The sequence below is a fragment of the Merops nubicus genome, unplaced genomic scaffold (genome assembly GCF_000691845.1).
Source record: "Merops nubicus isolate BGI_N331 unplaced genomic scaffold, ASM69184v1 scaffold3562, whole genome shotgun sequence".
In the NCBI taxonomy this organism is placed as follows: Eukaryota; Metazoa; Chordata; class Aves; order Coraciiformes; family Meropidae; genus Merops; species Merops nubicus.
The window spans coordinates 1,629-15,301 of NW_008591398.1; the positions used below are offsets into that span (position 1 = coordinate 1,629).

Here is a 13,673-nt window from a genome sequence, read left to right on the forward strand (position 1 = left end):
GCTCCTGGTGCCCACCGCCTCTGTCCGCCCCCACCGCCTCACCCCCGCCTCTGTACCCACGCCGGTCAGCCCCCCCTGCGAACTGGGCAAGAGCGAGGCGGGAGGTGCCACGGCCTGGACGACGCCGGGACCCTTCCCCAACGCGGCGGGGGACATGGCACAGAGCCTCAGCCTCAATGTGGACGCAGGTAAACAGCTGCCCGTGGTCCCTCGGGGTCCCCCAGCTCAGATGCACCCCTGCCCCTGCTTCCTTCACACCATCTACAGTAGTAGAGAAGGACCCTTGAGGCAGCACGACAGGCAGGCTACTGGGGGGGAATAAATTTGGCATGGAAACCCCATGGCAAACACTTGAGCTCTGCCCTGAGTACTCTTCTTGGGGCTCTCAGGCCAGGCAAGTGAGGAAGGGGAGGGAGGGTGGGGCAGGGCAACACATCATCCCCCACAACATCCTTTGAATTTCTGGCACCCACAAACACACCCTGACGATACAGGTTGCTTTGGGCTACTCTTGTCCTATCACTGGTACTGCTCTCATCTTGAGCAACGAGAGCTGGGAGCAGGACAGAGCTGCCCCAAAGGTCACCACTCGCCTCCCAGTTTTTGAAAAGAAAGCACAATTGTGTTTTCTGAGCAAAAAGGGCAACAGTTTTCTCATGGTAGTGGTACCTGGTACCACCAGTGCCTGGTGGGTGTCTGGAAGTAAGGCTATATGGCCACAGCAGTGACAAAAAGGTGACACAGGCATAGCCAGCAGTGGCAGTTCCTGGATCAGTGACTGTGGAGGCAAGGAAAGCCTGCTCTGGTGGCAGTTCTCCGTGCTCAGGTTGGGTTATCACAACCACAGAAGGCTCCTTACAGTGGCATCACTTTAGACATGAGGGACATGTGGCTGTCTCCAGTCTGGCTTGGGATCTTCTCACTTCATGCCCTCCTGGGGCTCTGGGCAGCCCATGCTTTAGACTGATTCTCTGATCTCAGCTGGCAGAAATGCAGTTTGTCTTACTCTGTCCTTAAATACCTGTACCTATTTTTCTTCTTCCTTTTTTTTCTTCTCTCCATTCTCAGGTTTGCAACCTCAGGATAAAAGCAAGGATCTATACTGGTTTTAGAGCTGTCCTTCACTCTTCTTCCCCTGGCTCTCCCCTGTAGATCTCTGCCTGTTAGACATGGTGGCATTCAGAGCTGAAATCGGGTCAGTTTGTAACAGCTTCTGGTCTTGGTTTGCAGCTCGCCGTTACTCCTTCTGTGGTGGATCCCTTCTGAGCTGATGTGCAGACTCAAAGACTCTCAGATCCCCCCTTGCCCTTTTCCAAGCCCATCGTGGCCCTGCAGCTCGGGGAAAGACAACGGGACTTAAAAGGACCTGGCATTGCAAAGACAATACTTTAGACTTATTACGGAGAGGAAAATCCTTCTGTTGCAAGAGGAGAGCCAACGACATTGAACTTCTATTTAAGCAGACCCCTCACCCAGAACTGCGGTCGGACTACTCTAAAAGAGTCAGACGACGACATGGATGGTGATGCAGAACCACTGGCCTTCCTTCATACAGGGAGCAAAGGAAATCATGGGGTTCTTTTTTAGTGGTGTGAATATTTTTTCATGGCAGTGAAAACTATTTCTCAAAGGCAAACATGGGAAAGCTACTTAGCAGTTTTGAACTTGATTTTTACTTTACACTATTGAAAAGTAGAAGGAGAGGAAACTGGAACTCACAAATATTTTCAGACTATCAAGGAACTGGTCAGATTTTTTTAATCTTTGTGGTTGTGAGTGGCAAGTGCCTGACCAGGGCCACCTGCCCTGGGCTTACAGAGATGCAGCTGTTCCACACACAACTGCTGAAACCCCAGAAAGACAAAAACCAAGGTGGCACTTCTCAGAGTTTGGCACAGCATTAGCATTGGATATATAACGGTTGTTTGGTTGTGGTTTTTTGTTTGTGATTTTTTTTTTTTCCCAAGAAATATTTTCTGGTGAAAGTAAAACCCTGTTAAAGAAGGGGGAGGAAAGAAACTCCCGAAAAACAGATTGCCCTCAACCCAACAGCCTTAAGGGGAAGACCAGGAAAGGCACGTGATGGACAATAGGTCTAAGTTGGTCTAACATTTCTTTTTGTCTACTTGTTGCTGTCATTTTGTCACTTTAATGGTGGTTTTGTTTTTTTGAAAGGGGGAATAAGGTATCTAACAGTAGGAAAGCTACATTAAAAGTATCACCTTCTTTCACTCTGTGTGCTTTTATGAAGAATTGAAGCTAAATAAGAGAAATCAAGTAAACTGGAAACTTCAGGATGAAATAGGAAAAAAACCCATTGTGTGGATGAAGTGAGTTATTTTATTACTTTGCATTAAAAATAAATATAAATCCTAGCAGCTGAAAATATTTTCTTAGTGGGTAAAAACTAGAGTGATAAATACAAAAGCTAAGAAAATACGCATTTGTTGCAGTGCTAGATTTTAGAGTACGGTGTAGCTGTAAGATGGGTTAAAGAGGGCTGCTCCACAATAACAGATGTTTCTTCATAAAGCTGATAGAAGAGGGGACTGTAGCATTTTACACTGCTCTTGCACTGGTAAATTAAAATGCTATTACAGGATGATGAATAATTAATGAAGCAGCACAGATATTACAATGTACCCCTATACTTAAAACCTGACTTTTTTACAGGCAAAACATCTGATTCATACATTACGATGTTTTGGTTTGGTTTTTTTTCTGTTTTTTCTTAATGTAATGTCTTCAAAGGCTGACACAGTTCAATGTGTGTAAGAGGAGAGTCCTAACATCACCCCTCTGACACTAGAAGCAGCAGAAAATGGCCTTTTGTGCCATGATGAGAGTTTTTACCTTTCGACATTCTCACATAATCTGGCATAATGTGCACCACACATCAGAAATGGGGTTGTGAATGACCCAAACTTACTTCTTTTAGGTTTGAGCTCAGCAGTAGCTCCATTTCTGGGAAAGAACGGGAATCCTAATAGTAAGAGTAGGATAAAGCAGTGTGAGTCAATACTGTGAGAAGCTGGCAAGGAGCAACGTGTGCAGAGCATCCCAGCCAGAGCTTGGCAAATAGCAGGCGGTCACTTGCTATGATTCCTGCAGCCAGATGTACCTCTGGGCATTTCACTCTCAGCCAGCCTCCAATTAGCCAGAGCCCAGACAAGCTGTAAAGGGCAAGGGAAGGACTCCAGAATTTATATTACTGGTTAAACTAAAAATGTTCTGAGGCGTCTATCAAGAAAGAAGGCAGCAGCACTTTGCAGGAGAAAAGTAAGTAAAAATAGCATTTAACTTTATTGCTGCAGAAGCTTGGAGATAACAGGATCATTCTGTGAGCATTTGCCTGCAAGTTTTCTTGGGCTGTTTTTAAATATTATATTTTAAAAAAAAAAAAGATTAATCTGCCTTTGGCAATGGTTGTGCTTTTTTTTTTTTTTTTCAGTTGTTTCATTTTTTTCAATGATTGTTTCTTTTTTCTTTATTTTTCCTCCTCTCTTCTGTAATTCTTAATGAGGAGGGCTGGAAAATACAGCCCAAATATGTTTGGAAATATTCATATAAGCACAAACCAGCCATTTACTTCATTGGCATTTACAATTAATTTTGACTCTGAATGTTTTCAAGTATGAGAATTTGTGCAATGAATACATGAACACTGGTTTTGACATTCATTCTCCAGGTACTCTTTTTTATTGTTACATTGTGAGCGCATCCAAACACAAACATCAAGACTGTGGTTCAAAGTGTCAGATGTGCAAACAACTTTTTAAAAATGCTCTTACTCTGACTGGACTGCAGTCTGAAAGTGGACGGGCTCTGTTTTGGCTAACCCTTGTAGAGTTTTGCTCACTTGGTGTTATTCTGACTCCAGGGGGACCGCTCACAGCACTGACCTTTAAGGCTTCAGTCTTTTCAGGGCTGGAGCCACAGACTGTAGTGCAGTAACAGTGCAAACAACCTCAGTGCCATTGCACAAGTCTATTTTATCCCTCTTTGCATCACAGGTTATTACTTGCTTAATCACACAAGCTTGCAGGGAACCCAGAGATACAAAAGAAATTCTTTATATGTTACGTATGTCTTATCTGTCACAAGCTTGTCACACACAGAAAGAGCAGGGCTGTGAGTCCCTGGTCCTGCAGCCCCAGAAGCAGAAACGCCCACTGCCCTTTTCAGAGTGTCGTTCAAAAGTTCCCACCGGCTTGTGCCACCCGTGACAAACAGACTAGCCTAGCTGGGACAGACAAACAAACACAGCTCCTGACCCATTCGTGCAGAGCCCAGGGAAGAAGGCAGGGGAACGGGAGCTGCTGCAGAGCACAGCAGTGCTGGGCACAGAGAGGGGATCCACTGCTGCCGAGTCAGAGCAGTTCGTATGAGTCTGCAAAGTGAGGTCTGAGGATATTCACCTGCAGACATTTATTTGCCGTGCTGAAAACAACTGAAAATTAACAAAGCATGAAGGAATACCATTTTAAGGAACTCTGAGGTTAACAGTGAACTGTCAAGGAAATAATGGAAGTGGGGACACAGTATTTGTGGTCACAGTCTCCACTTTATTTTAATGAGGGTTTTGCTCCAGTATAGCTGCAGTTGCAAGAGTGCAGCACAGAGCTCTTAGACACGTGTGTACATGCACCTGCACTCACAGGCTAATGTTGGAGAGCTTTAGGGTGACATTGTTTACTTCCCACCTTCTTTTCCACTGGGTCTTCTACAGCAGCCTCCAGCCGAGACGGAGGAGTGGAGGGAGAGAGGGTAAGAGCCTGAGTAATCCCCTGCACCTCCCCCGGACTGTGCTGCCGGTCTCTGGGGAAATGTATCTGCCCTGTCTCCTCCTTGGGTCAGGAGGGACTGCGATCCCTTCTCACCTTCCCTTTGAAGTCCTATTTAGGTTGTCCCTATGACAAGCTCTAGCAAGGGCTTAAAGGTTGCTCCCTTCATAGAAGGGAGGAAAATGCTGCTGGTGGCTTTGGATGCACTAGGGTTCTCTGACAGGCAGTTCTCATCCATCTTTTTCTGGGCAAGGGTTGTAATTAACATGCCCTTTTGATTACAGAAGGGTGAGCCAGCTCCTCTGGGGGATTGCAGTGTCCTGGCTGGCTTCCCTGGCCTGCCACCCAGAGGAGCAGTTGCAGCAGGATTGACTTTGTAGGTTAGGCAGTTTTGCATAGGGAAATGGGAATAGGGGATCGGTAAAAGAAAAATAAAAAAAAAAAATGAAGAAGAAAATAAGCTAAAAGAAAAAGAATATTAAAAGAAAAAGGAAAAGAAAATGAAAAAATGAAAAGGAAAGAAAAAAGAAAAAATAAAGAAAAGGAAAAGGAAAATAAAGAAAAGGAAAAGGAAGAGGAAGAGGAAGAGGAAGAGGAAAAGGAAAAGGAAAAGGAAAAGGAAAAGGAAAAAAAGGAAAAGAGCTTTACTTCAGTTAGCATCCAAGGCCTGGGGCTACAGCCTTGGAAACTGTCTTGTTTATTTATTTACAAGCTCAGTGAGGCTGTTCTCTAAATCGACTGTACTGACAAGCAGCTCAGCCCAGCAGATCCCCCTGTTCATGTCCAGCTCTACCCATAGAGGAGGAGTTACCTTTGCATCACCTTCTGCTGCCTCCTTAGCCGAGCATAAACTGTGGATAATGTGCACCAAACTCACCAGCACAAAATGTAACGGAGAGGCAGTGGAGAGGAGAGGAGAGGAGAGTGTCCCCCTCCTCCTGCCCCTGCCCTCTCTGCATCAGGACCTGTGGGAGAAGGGGAATTGGAGGAGCCCGTGCAGGGGTGAAGGGTACACTCCTCTAGGCCCCTCTGTTGTGCCCAAGCACCGTGCTGGGCTGCAGGCCTCAAAAACACCCACTGACCAAGGGCCAGAGCGTTTCTGTAGGCCTGTGTCGTTTGCTTATTTACATTCATGGTAAAGGCAGGAAAAATACCAAACAGGAGAGCTTTCCCACTAGGACTTATAAAACCACATTGGATGTTACTGAGGATGCCCCATATCCCCACTGCAAGGCAACTTTCCTCCTGCCCCATCTGGCCTAGCTATGGCTGCATGCCCTCCTTGTCCATTACACCCTCCCTTACTTCTTAACTTCTCTTCTTGACTTCTGGCCTCAGCCCTGACTCTGCAACCCACTCCCTCTCTGCTCTGCTGCCTCACCCAGCCTCTCCCCTTCTGCACTTACTACTTTGGTCTCACACTGCAACAATGAGGAGCAAAAGAATGATGTTGGGAGGGACACCAACTTTCTTATCAATGCTGTTTACATGGAGCTGAAGCATCCATATTTCTATGATAAACAAAACTGGATAAGCATAGACCCTCTCTGGAGAAGCCAGCACATTCGCCTTAACCCTGTGTCATATTCCTGTGGTAGGAAACAAGCCCTAGTCCTCAGTCTAGTGGAATAAGCCCTTTTTTCCACAAGCCAAGCCCTAAAGAGCTGCAACAGCCACAGTTGTACACAGACACAAATGATTATTCTCCCTTGACAGACCTGCCCAGCTCCCTCCTTGTATTTAACTGCACTCCCTGTGAGCTGGATCAGGGAAGAGACACTTGATAGCTGCTGTTTCCGTGATTGAAATATTTGTGAAGTTAGCGCATAATCTGAAAGCAGAAGCTAATAAATTATAGGGTGCTAATTGGGGCCGGAGTGGAGCCGTCAATCATATTATCCTAAACACACAGAGACCCTCATAACCTAAAAAGGCAAGAAAGCCTCCAGGAACAGCTCCCAGTTGTCACTAGCCATGACCTCCACTTCAGTGAGAGCACAGAGAGTCAAGCCAGAGAGTTTATTCTGCTAAGAAAATGCAAATCCTGTGTTTAAGAAGGCACTTGCCTTTGGTTTTGTTTACCTTCTTTGTGAGTGTATTTCCCAGGACACTTTATTGTTCTGCCTTGCCACTTAACTTGACATTCTTGCAATTTTAAAAAACTGTGTAAATCAGATAAAATTTTGCCAGTTTTATATTTGCATAGTCCTTATAGTAACAGTCCTGAGTTTTTAGTCACGGTCCCACCTCTTTGTATATAGGTCTGTCTCCTAAAAGCCACTATATTGCTTACATTTATTTTTTTGCTTCTCATTCCCCAGAAACGTATATACTACTTTGAAGTTGCAGGAGTCTATGGTCTAAACCAAAACACAACTGTGCAAACACAGTAGCAATAGGACATCTGCAACTCTAGTCACTCTGTCACCACCTTTTCTTATCTTGCTTCCATCAAGATCGAGTATATTAATCATCATGTAATATAAAATTGAATCAAAGAATGCTGAAGAGGTTTTTAGTAACACTTTTCCACAGAAATTAATTTCTACATGGAGACAGGTAGGCATTTCAGAAAACATTCCCTTAAAAAAAAAAAAAAAAAACAGGAGCAATCCAAAAGTGAGGAGTGGGAAAGCTTGATTTTGGTAGCAGTATGACAACTGCATGCAGGCCTGACAATGGAGCTACAATAAGGTTCCTGGTGACACCCCACCCAGCTCTTAATGAACACCTAAACTGCAAGATCACATGATTAAGTGTACAAAGATTTTTAAAGATCTTTCTAAATGTGTCATTTTTTTCTTCATTTTTGATGCCTGTCTTAATTAACTAATGCCAGCCTTGAATGCTGACAAGAAGCAGGACCAACAGTCCCTTCTCAGCTTGCTTCTGTGAAGAGAAATTACAACATCTAACCTGGAGTTGCTTCCACTAAAACCAAGAGCCATCTCTGAGTGGGGTAGGCAAGAGGATGTGTTTGGCAACTGACTGTAGGTTATCATAGCCAGAAATTTTGTTTTAGTAGACTCAGGTAGAGGATAATTCTTCATGTTTCAAGCAACAGACTCAAAAAATTATGAAGTGACACCTCTGTTAAGATAAATCAAAGACTATGTCAACAGACAAACCGTGGAAAGCAAAGAGCTGGCAAGAGCCTAATTGAAGAACACAAGACTGCACTGTGTGAATAGGTTTCCATCCCTGGGGAGATGGTGATGTCAGACTGAAGACATATGAAGATGTGAGAGAAGATATTCTCATAAAAGGTCAGTTCTATGATTCCCAGAGTTCGGCTTCTCCTGTTTCTCTGTAAGACAAAGCTAAATATATTCATGACTGGAAATTACTGAGAACTTAGAAGTGGTCAGCCCTCCTGGAAAGGTGTTTAAATTGGATATGTGAAGAGAAACATACCAGGAGATTAACCAGAGTCATGAGATTTTTGAGCTACAAAATCTGTTGAAACTCCACTGAGTTTCTTATAGGATGGATGAACAGGCAACAGTAGTGGCTTACTGTACTGCATAGGAAAACAAAGGTGTTTCAGTGACACCATCACTAATGAGCACTGTGATTTGTAGTGTCAGAGAAGACAGGAGAGGAAAAAAAGCAAGGAAAAGAAGATCCAGCTATGTCAACAGCATTGCAAAAAGGATTGGTATCCAAACAGAAAATGGCTGGTTTACAGCTCTGTTCTTACCGTAAAAGATAGAAGGCAGTGATAAATGTTCTCCAAATAGAAGACATCATCTGAATAAGAAGTTAACACATTATAAAAAAGGTTATTTTATACGGCAGTATCAGCCATGTCACTGGCAATAATGACAATATTTTGGCATCATCACTTGGCTTTGATTCACTGGGTTTCTGGTTATTTATTAGAGTTAAAACATAATGTCAGTTAGAGGTGCCAAGTGTCATTATAAATAGAGCTATGATGGTTTGAAAAGTCCAGCTGGTATGCAGGCTCCTGCAACTCACTCCAGTGTGTGTCTATAAGAAAAATTTTCAAGAATCAGTTAAAAGAAATGAAGGTGAATTAGAACTTTTTAATCATTAACAGACCTGTTAAGGCTATTTTACAGACATTCTTTTTTCCACTATTTTCAGGTGGTTTATATCTGAATTAAGATCAGCTTTGTGTAAAAAGAGGAAAATATGAATCTAGAGGAAAGCTTGCCTTCACAGTTATCATTAAAATGCATAGTCCTAAAGCTGAATCACAGAGTACCTGTTTCATCCAGTTATGTCCTATGAAGCCACACTTGAGGACTCAAACCACCACAGACAGCATGCCACACTTGTCAAAGAGAAAGGAAGAAAAAAACCTGGAGACATTATTCAATTTAAATAGATGATAAAACTCTCTCTGCTGAAAACAGCTGTGGGAGGCAAGGGTGAAGTGTCCCTGCTGTAAGGATCTTTGTGATCTTCCATACTAGTGGTGAGGGAACCAAATTTTGAGGGACTTTGTGATCTGGAGGATGTTACTAGTCTCTGTTATCTAGAGTACCAGGAAAGTTGAAGAACAACAACTTTAGTCTCAGCCCTGGGCCCTGGCTCAAGTTTCTCAGATAAGCAAGGAGGTGGTGAACTCAACTCTTGCCTTTCTTGCCCCTGTCACTTAGTTTTTGCAGGTAACAAAGACTAATAGAAAACCCTTGCGTTAGCAGTGTAGTTGCACAACCTTTTGCCTTTCTGGTGGTCATTTTTAAGTTCCTCCAAATCTTGGGATGATACCACTGAATGACTTATAATAAAGTCTCCTAAAGAAGATGAGACTTGAATGTTGAATATAAAAAAGGCAATGAAATCATCTTGACACCCCACATTTTTCAGTCCTACATGATACAAACAAATGCACCTTCTGCCTTTCGTTGCTCAAAAAAATCCTTCTTTCAAGCTCTATAAGTTTTCCCTTCATAGCTCTTGACAGCCATGTCCCTATAGAATAGAGTCATAGAATTGTTTTGGTTGGAAGAGACCTTTAAGATCATCAAGTCCAACCATGAGCCCGGCACTGCCAGGTCAATGGCTCATGTCAAACTGCTGAGCACTCCCTCTGTGACACATGGCGAGTGATCCCACTGAAGCCTGGCATATCTCTCAGCAGCAGCTACATGCAAACTTTCCATAACTTTATCTTTGGCCCAGAAAGGACTCAATATTTTTGTCATAAAGGATTGACTTTTCCTTTGTAGGATCTTGATTAGGGTCCCAAATGGAAAGCATGAGGCACACAGGTTTTGGATGGATCTTGTCATCAGTATGTGCTGGCACAAAAGCCTTTGCAGGCAACCCTGAAAAATAGAAATGCACTGATGGTCAGGCATTATCACCCAATGTAGTCCAAGGGAACTGAAGATAGAAGACCTAGAATGGGTGCCACTGAAAATGCTGCCCTAGTAAATAACATCTGTTCTGGTCCTTCACATTTACAAAATAATTTGCAAACTTTAATTAACCACCACAGCATCTGTGTTATGTTGTAGTAAATACTCTTCATAAGTAGCAGTAAATATTTTTCATCCATTCGTATGAATGTCAAGTCTGCAGCTGAGAGATTAAATAAGCCAGCTAAAACCACATACCATTTCCATGTCTGTCCAGCACAGATCAGAGTTCAGTCCTTGCCATTTGAGAGCCCAGCACTAGTGGGTTCTGTGTGGCATCTCATCCTGAAGCATGCTCACCGTTGTTGCTCAATGATCTCGCCAAGTGTCTGTGTGGGCGTCAAGGAGCAAGGAAGAGCCTGAGACAGTAACCGGCTGCAAGTCAGAGACTCACCTCAGCCATCCCCTGATCAGTGCCTGAGAGCACACATCTCTTGCTGGGCAGGTTGGAGACTGTATGGAGTTGGAGTTCATTCTCTTCATAACAGCTCATCTTGTGCTGTGTTTTAGAAAAATACTGATAACACACTAGTGTTTTAGTTATTGCTGAAAAGTTCTTGCATAGCATCACCTCCACTGAATAGACTGGAGGTGCACAAGAGGTTGGGAGGGAATACAACCAGGCACACGACTGAAACTAACCAAGGAGATATTCCATGCCAGAAAAGGTCATGCTCAGACATAAAATGGAGAGGAGGAGGCCTGGGGAGACTAGCCATTTTTCGCTCACAAACTGACTGGGCACAGGTCTACCTGTCTCAGTCCAAATCTTGAGAAGCTAAAGACTTAGAGGCAGTTTTTCCACCGCTGCCCATCAGTATAATTTAAGTTCTTTAATCTGATTTGCAGCAGGTGGTCCATCAGCTTTATACTAGCCTGAGAACGATGTTTTTGTTAAGAAGCTTTTGAAACTGGTGACAGAAATCCCTAGGCATTTATGATTCAGGCTTCAGACATCACTTTCTGATTCCTCCAGCACTTGCAGAGGGAATCTTCTTAGGAGCTGTTTCTCCTCTTATTTAGGTGGCTTTCTCTGTCTTACAGGGGAACCCAGAAAGAATTCCTCTTATTACGTAAATATCACACCCTAGACTCAGTCTCACTGTACACCTTAAACAGAGAAAGTGAAAATGCATTTCATTGTCTCTTTGCTTGAGGATAAGTTTCTCAGCAGAATGTCACACGTGTGTTCACAACAACTGCTTTATTTGTAACCTTATTTGATATATAACCTTTTTGATGTATCAGGGTTCTTTTCTCCCCTAAACACACATTTCCTTTAAATGACATTATCACCCTTCAACCCTTTTACACTTATTTAAAACCTTATAGTCTTGAAAGTCAAGACACTTGAACTCAAGGCTTCCTTGAGGAGGAGTTACCAACTATCAGAGTCAGTCACAGGCCAGGTAATGCCCATTTCCCTGCCCAAGACAGAATGTGCTAAAACAGCCCTTCCTTCTTGTCACCTCGTATACGTGTGTTTCCTCTACCATCTCCAAAAGTACCTACGAAAACTGTCATCAGAGGCTGACTGCTTGAAGATGAGAGGTGTCCTCCTAGTAATGAATAAGAGGTGAGTAAAATGTGAATCATCAGGAAGACTTTGAACGAAGCGAGGAAGGATTACTTCAGTGAGATAGGCAAGGTGAAGAAATGAAGATGTGTAAAGAGAAGGGTGACACAGAAATGTGAGGGAGAAAGAAAGTCTTTGCAATCATCATGGGTGGATGCAAGTGAGGTACGTTTGCACACATCAAACTCAACTTTACCATAACTCAGTGGAATGGCTGCATCTGCATGGTTACTCCTCTAAAGCAGGGAAATGAGAGAAGGAGAATGGAGTGATTGGTAAGGTCATGTTCAGAGATGACTTGGTATCACTGAGAGTGCCTCAGATCACTGCACTATAAGGAGGAGGTTAGGTATTGTGTCTGCCACTGAATTCAGCAAGTTATAGCTCAGGATCCTTATATCTGGATTGAGAGATTTGTCGTTTATTCACTCCGATACATTTTCCACACTATCAGGTGCAAAAGGCATAGATCACTGGTTGATATCCTGAGCTCTCATTTCTTGGAAAGGTATTAAACTTGACACTTTCTCCCTCACCATGTTGTGATAAATCCCCCTATTGAAATTAGTCTTGCCTTGCAATACTTAAAATATGTAGAGAAAACAAGACTTACCTTCACCTCTGTTCTTTCTGTGTTGCTTTGGGAATTTGTCACTACTTCAAGACCTCAAGGGCATTGCTTTGGACTGTTGTCTGTCACTGACGCTCACCTTGCCCACTAACCCATGTTGAAGAGGATCTTGCATGATTCTGTTCCAACTCAGACCTACATGAAACTGAATCGACTTGGGTTATCACATCACAGACATGGTCACAAGGCCTGTGAAACATGTTGCCTAGATAAAATTTTGGCAGGATCAAAAGCTTCTCCTGCAGAAGAAGAAGATATCACATCAAATCCTGCTGTTTTTCAAAACTTTTTTTTGTGGCTTGATGGCTGAGCTGTCCTTTTGAGTTAGGTGGAATTACACGTCCATATGATGTCATTCAGGTGTGCTGACTACAGAACTGTGATCTTCCTGGTTTCTGGCTAGCACATGCTACTGGTTAAGAAATGTTACTCATATTTAAATTATTGAAATGGAAGGAAAGTCTGTACAATCAATCAAGCATCACTAGAAGAAGAAGAAAACATCATACAGTGTTTATTTATCACTCATGGTCTCATGAGCTTAGCAAAGTGCTGCAACTGTTGTTATTAGCAAATCTGTCTTTTACACTGATTGTAGATGAAGAAAAAAATATTTATTTAATTATAGACTGCTTAAATGGGCTTTGTCAGGGACTTTGAAGAATCCTAAATCAAAAGTTCTCCGTTTCTATTTTGTTTGAGTAAAATGGTCAAAACCCAAATCTTTTGTTCATCTGTGTTGTGTCTCCTTTTAAGAAATTTTGAAGCTTCAGAGGAGCTGCATCATAAAAATGTACACATTTTGATGTCAGATAGTGTCTTTACTACTCTTCAGCATTGCCCATTATCAAATATTTACATAACATCAGACCATGTTTCTAGTTTTCTGACAGATGTCACTGGACAGCTCTGCATATTTTGCAAGCTACTATTCATGATGAAATATTTCAAAAGCTTACTCCTGTCTTTTATTCAGTAAGGATTTATATATAATTTTATTATATATACTTTGACTTGATATCCAAACACATCAAGGAAAAGTATCTCCCTTCACCCAGTCTGATAAAAATTAAGTGAAGATGATGAAGGTTAAAAAGGTAAATGAGAAGAAATGTAAGAAAACAGGACTGTCTAGATTCGCAGATCAGTCGCTGTGCAACTTAACATTCAAGATGATTGCAAGCATTTGTTCAGATTAAATAGCAAAATAGACCATCCCCAGCAGTGAACAACGCAGTCACCCTTCTTTAGTTGTTTTCTGATTTGTAGTTCATAAAAATACAGCAGGA

The 13,673-nt window shown here is 42.7% G+C and overlaps 1 protein-coding gene across 1 annotated transcript in view; it reads left to right on the forward strand.

Annotated features, from left to right (window-relative positions):
• LOC103782462 (transcription cofactor vestigial-like protein 2) overlaps positions 1-1,271 on the forward strand; it is a gene marked incomplete at its 5' end in the record, with an annotated part of 1,581 nt that extends 310 nt beyond the window's left edge. Inside the window, 2 exons of the mRNA XM_008950232.1 lie at positions 4-188; positions 1,231-1,271. Of these exons, the coding sequence (XP_008948480.1) occupies positions 4-188; positions 1,231-1,271 (226 nt within the window). The remainder of the gene's footprint in view (positions 1-3; positions 189-1,230) is intronic.
• Between the last annotated feature and the right edge of the window lie 12,402 nt (positions 1,272-13,673).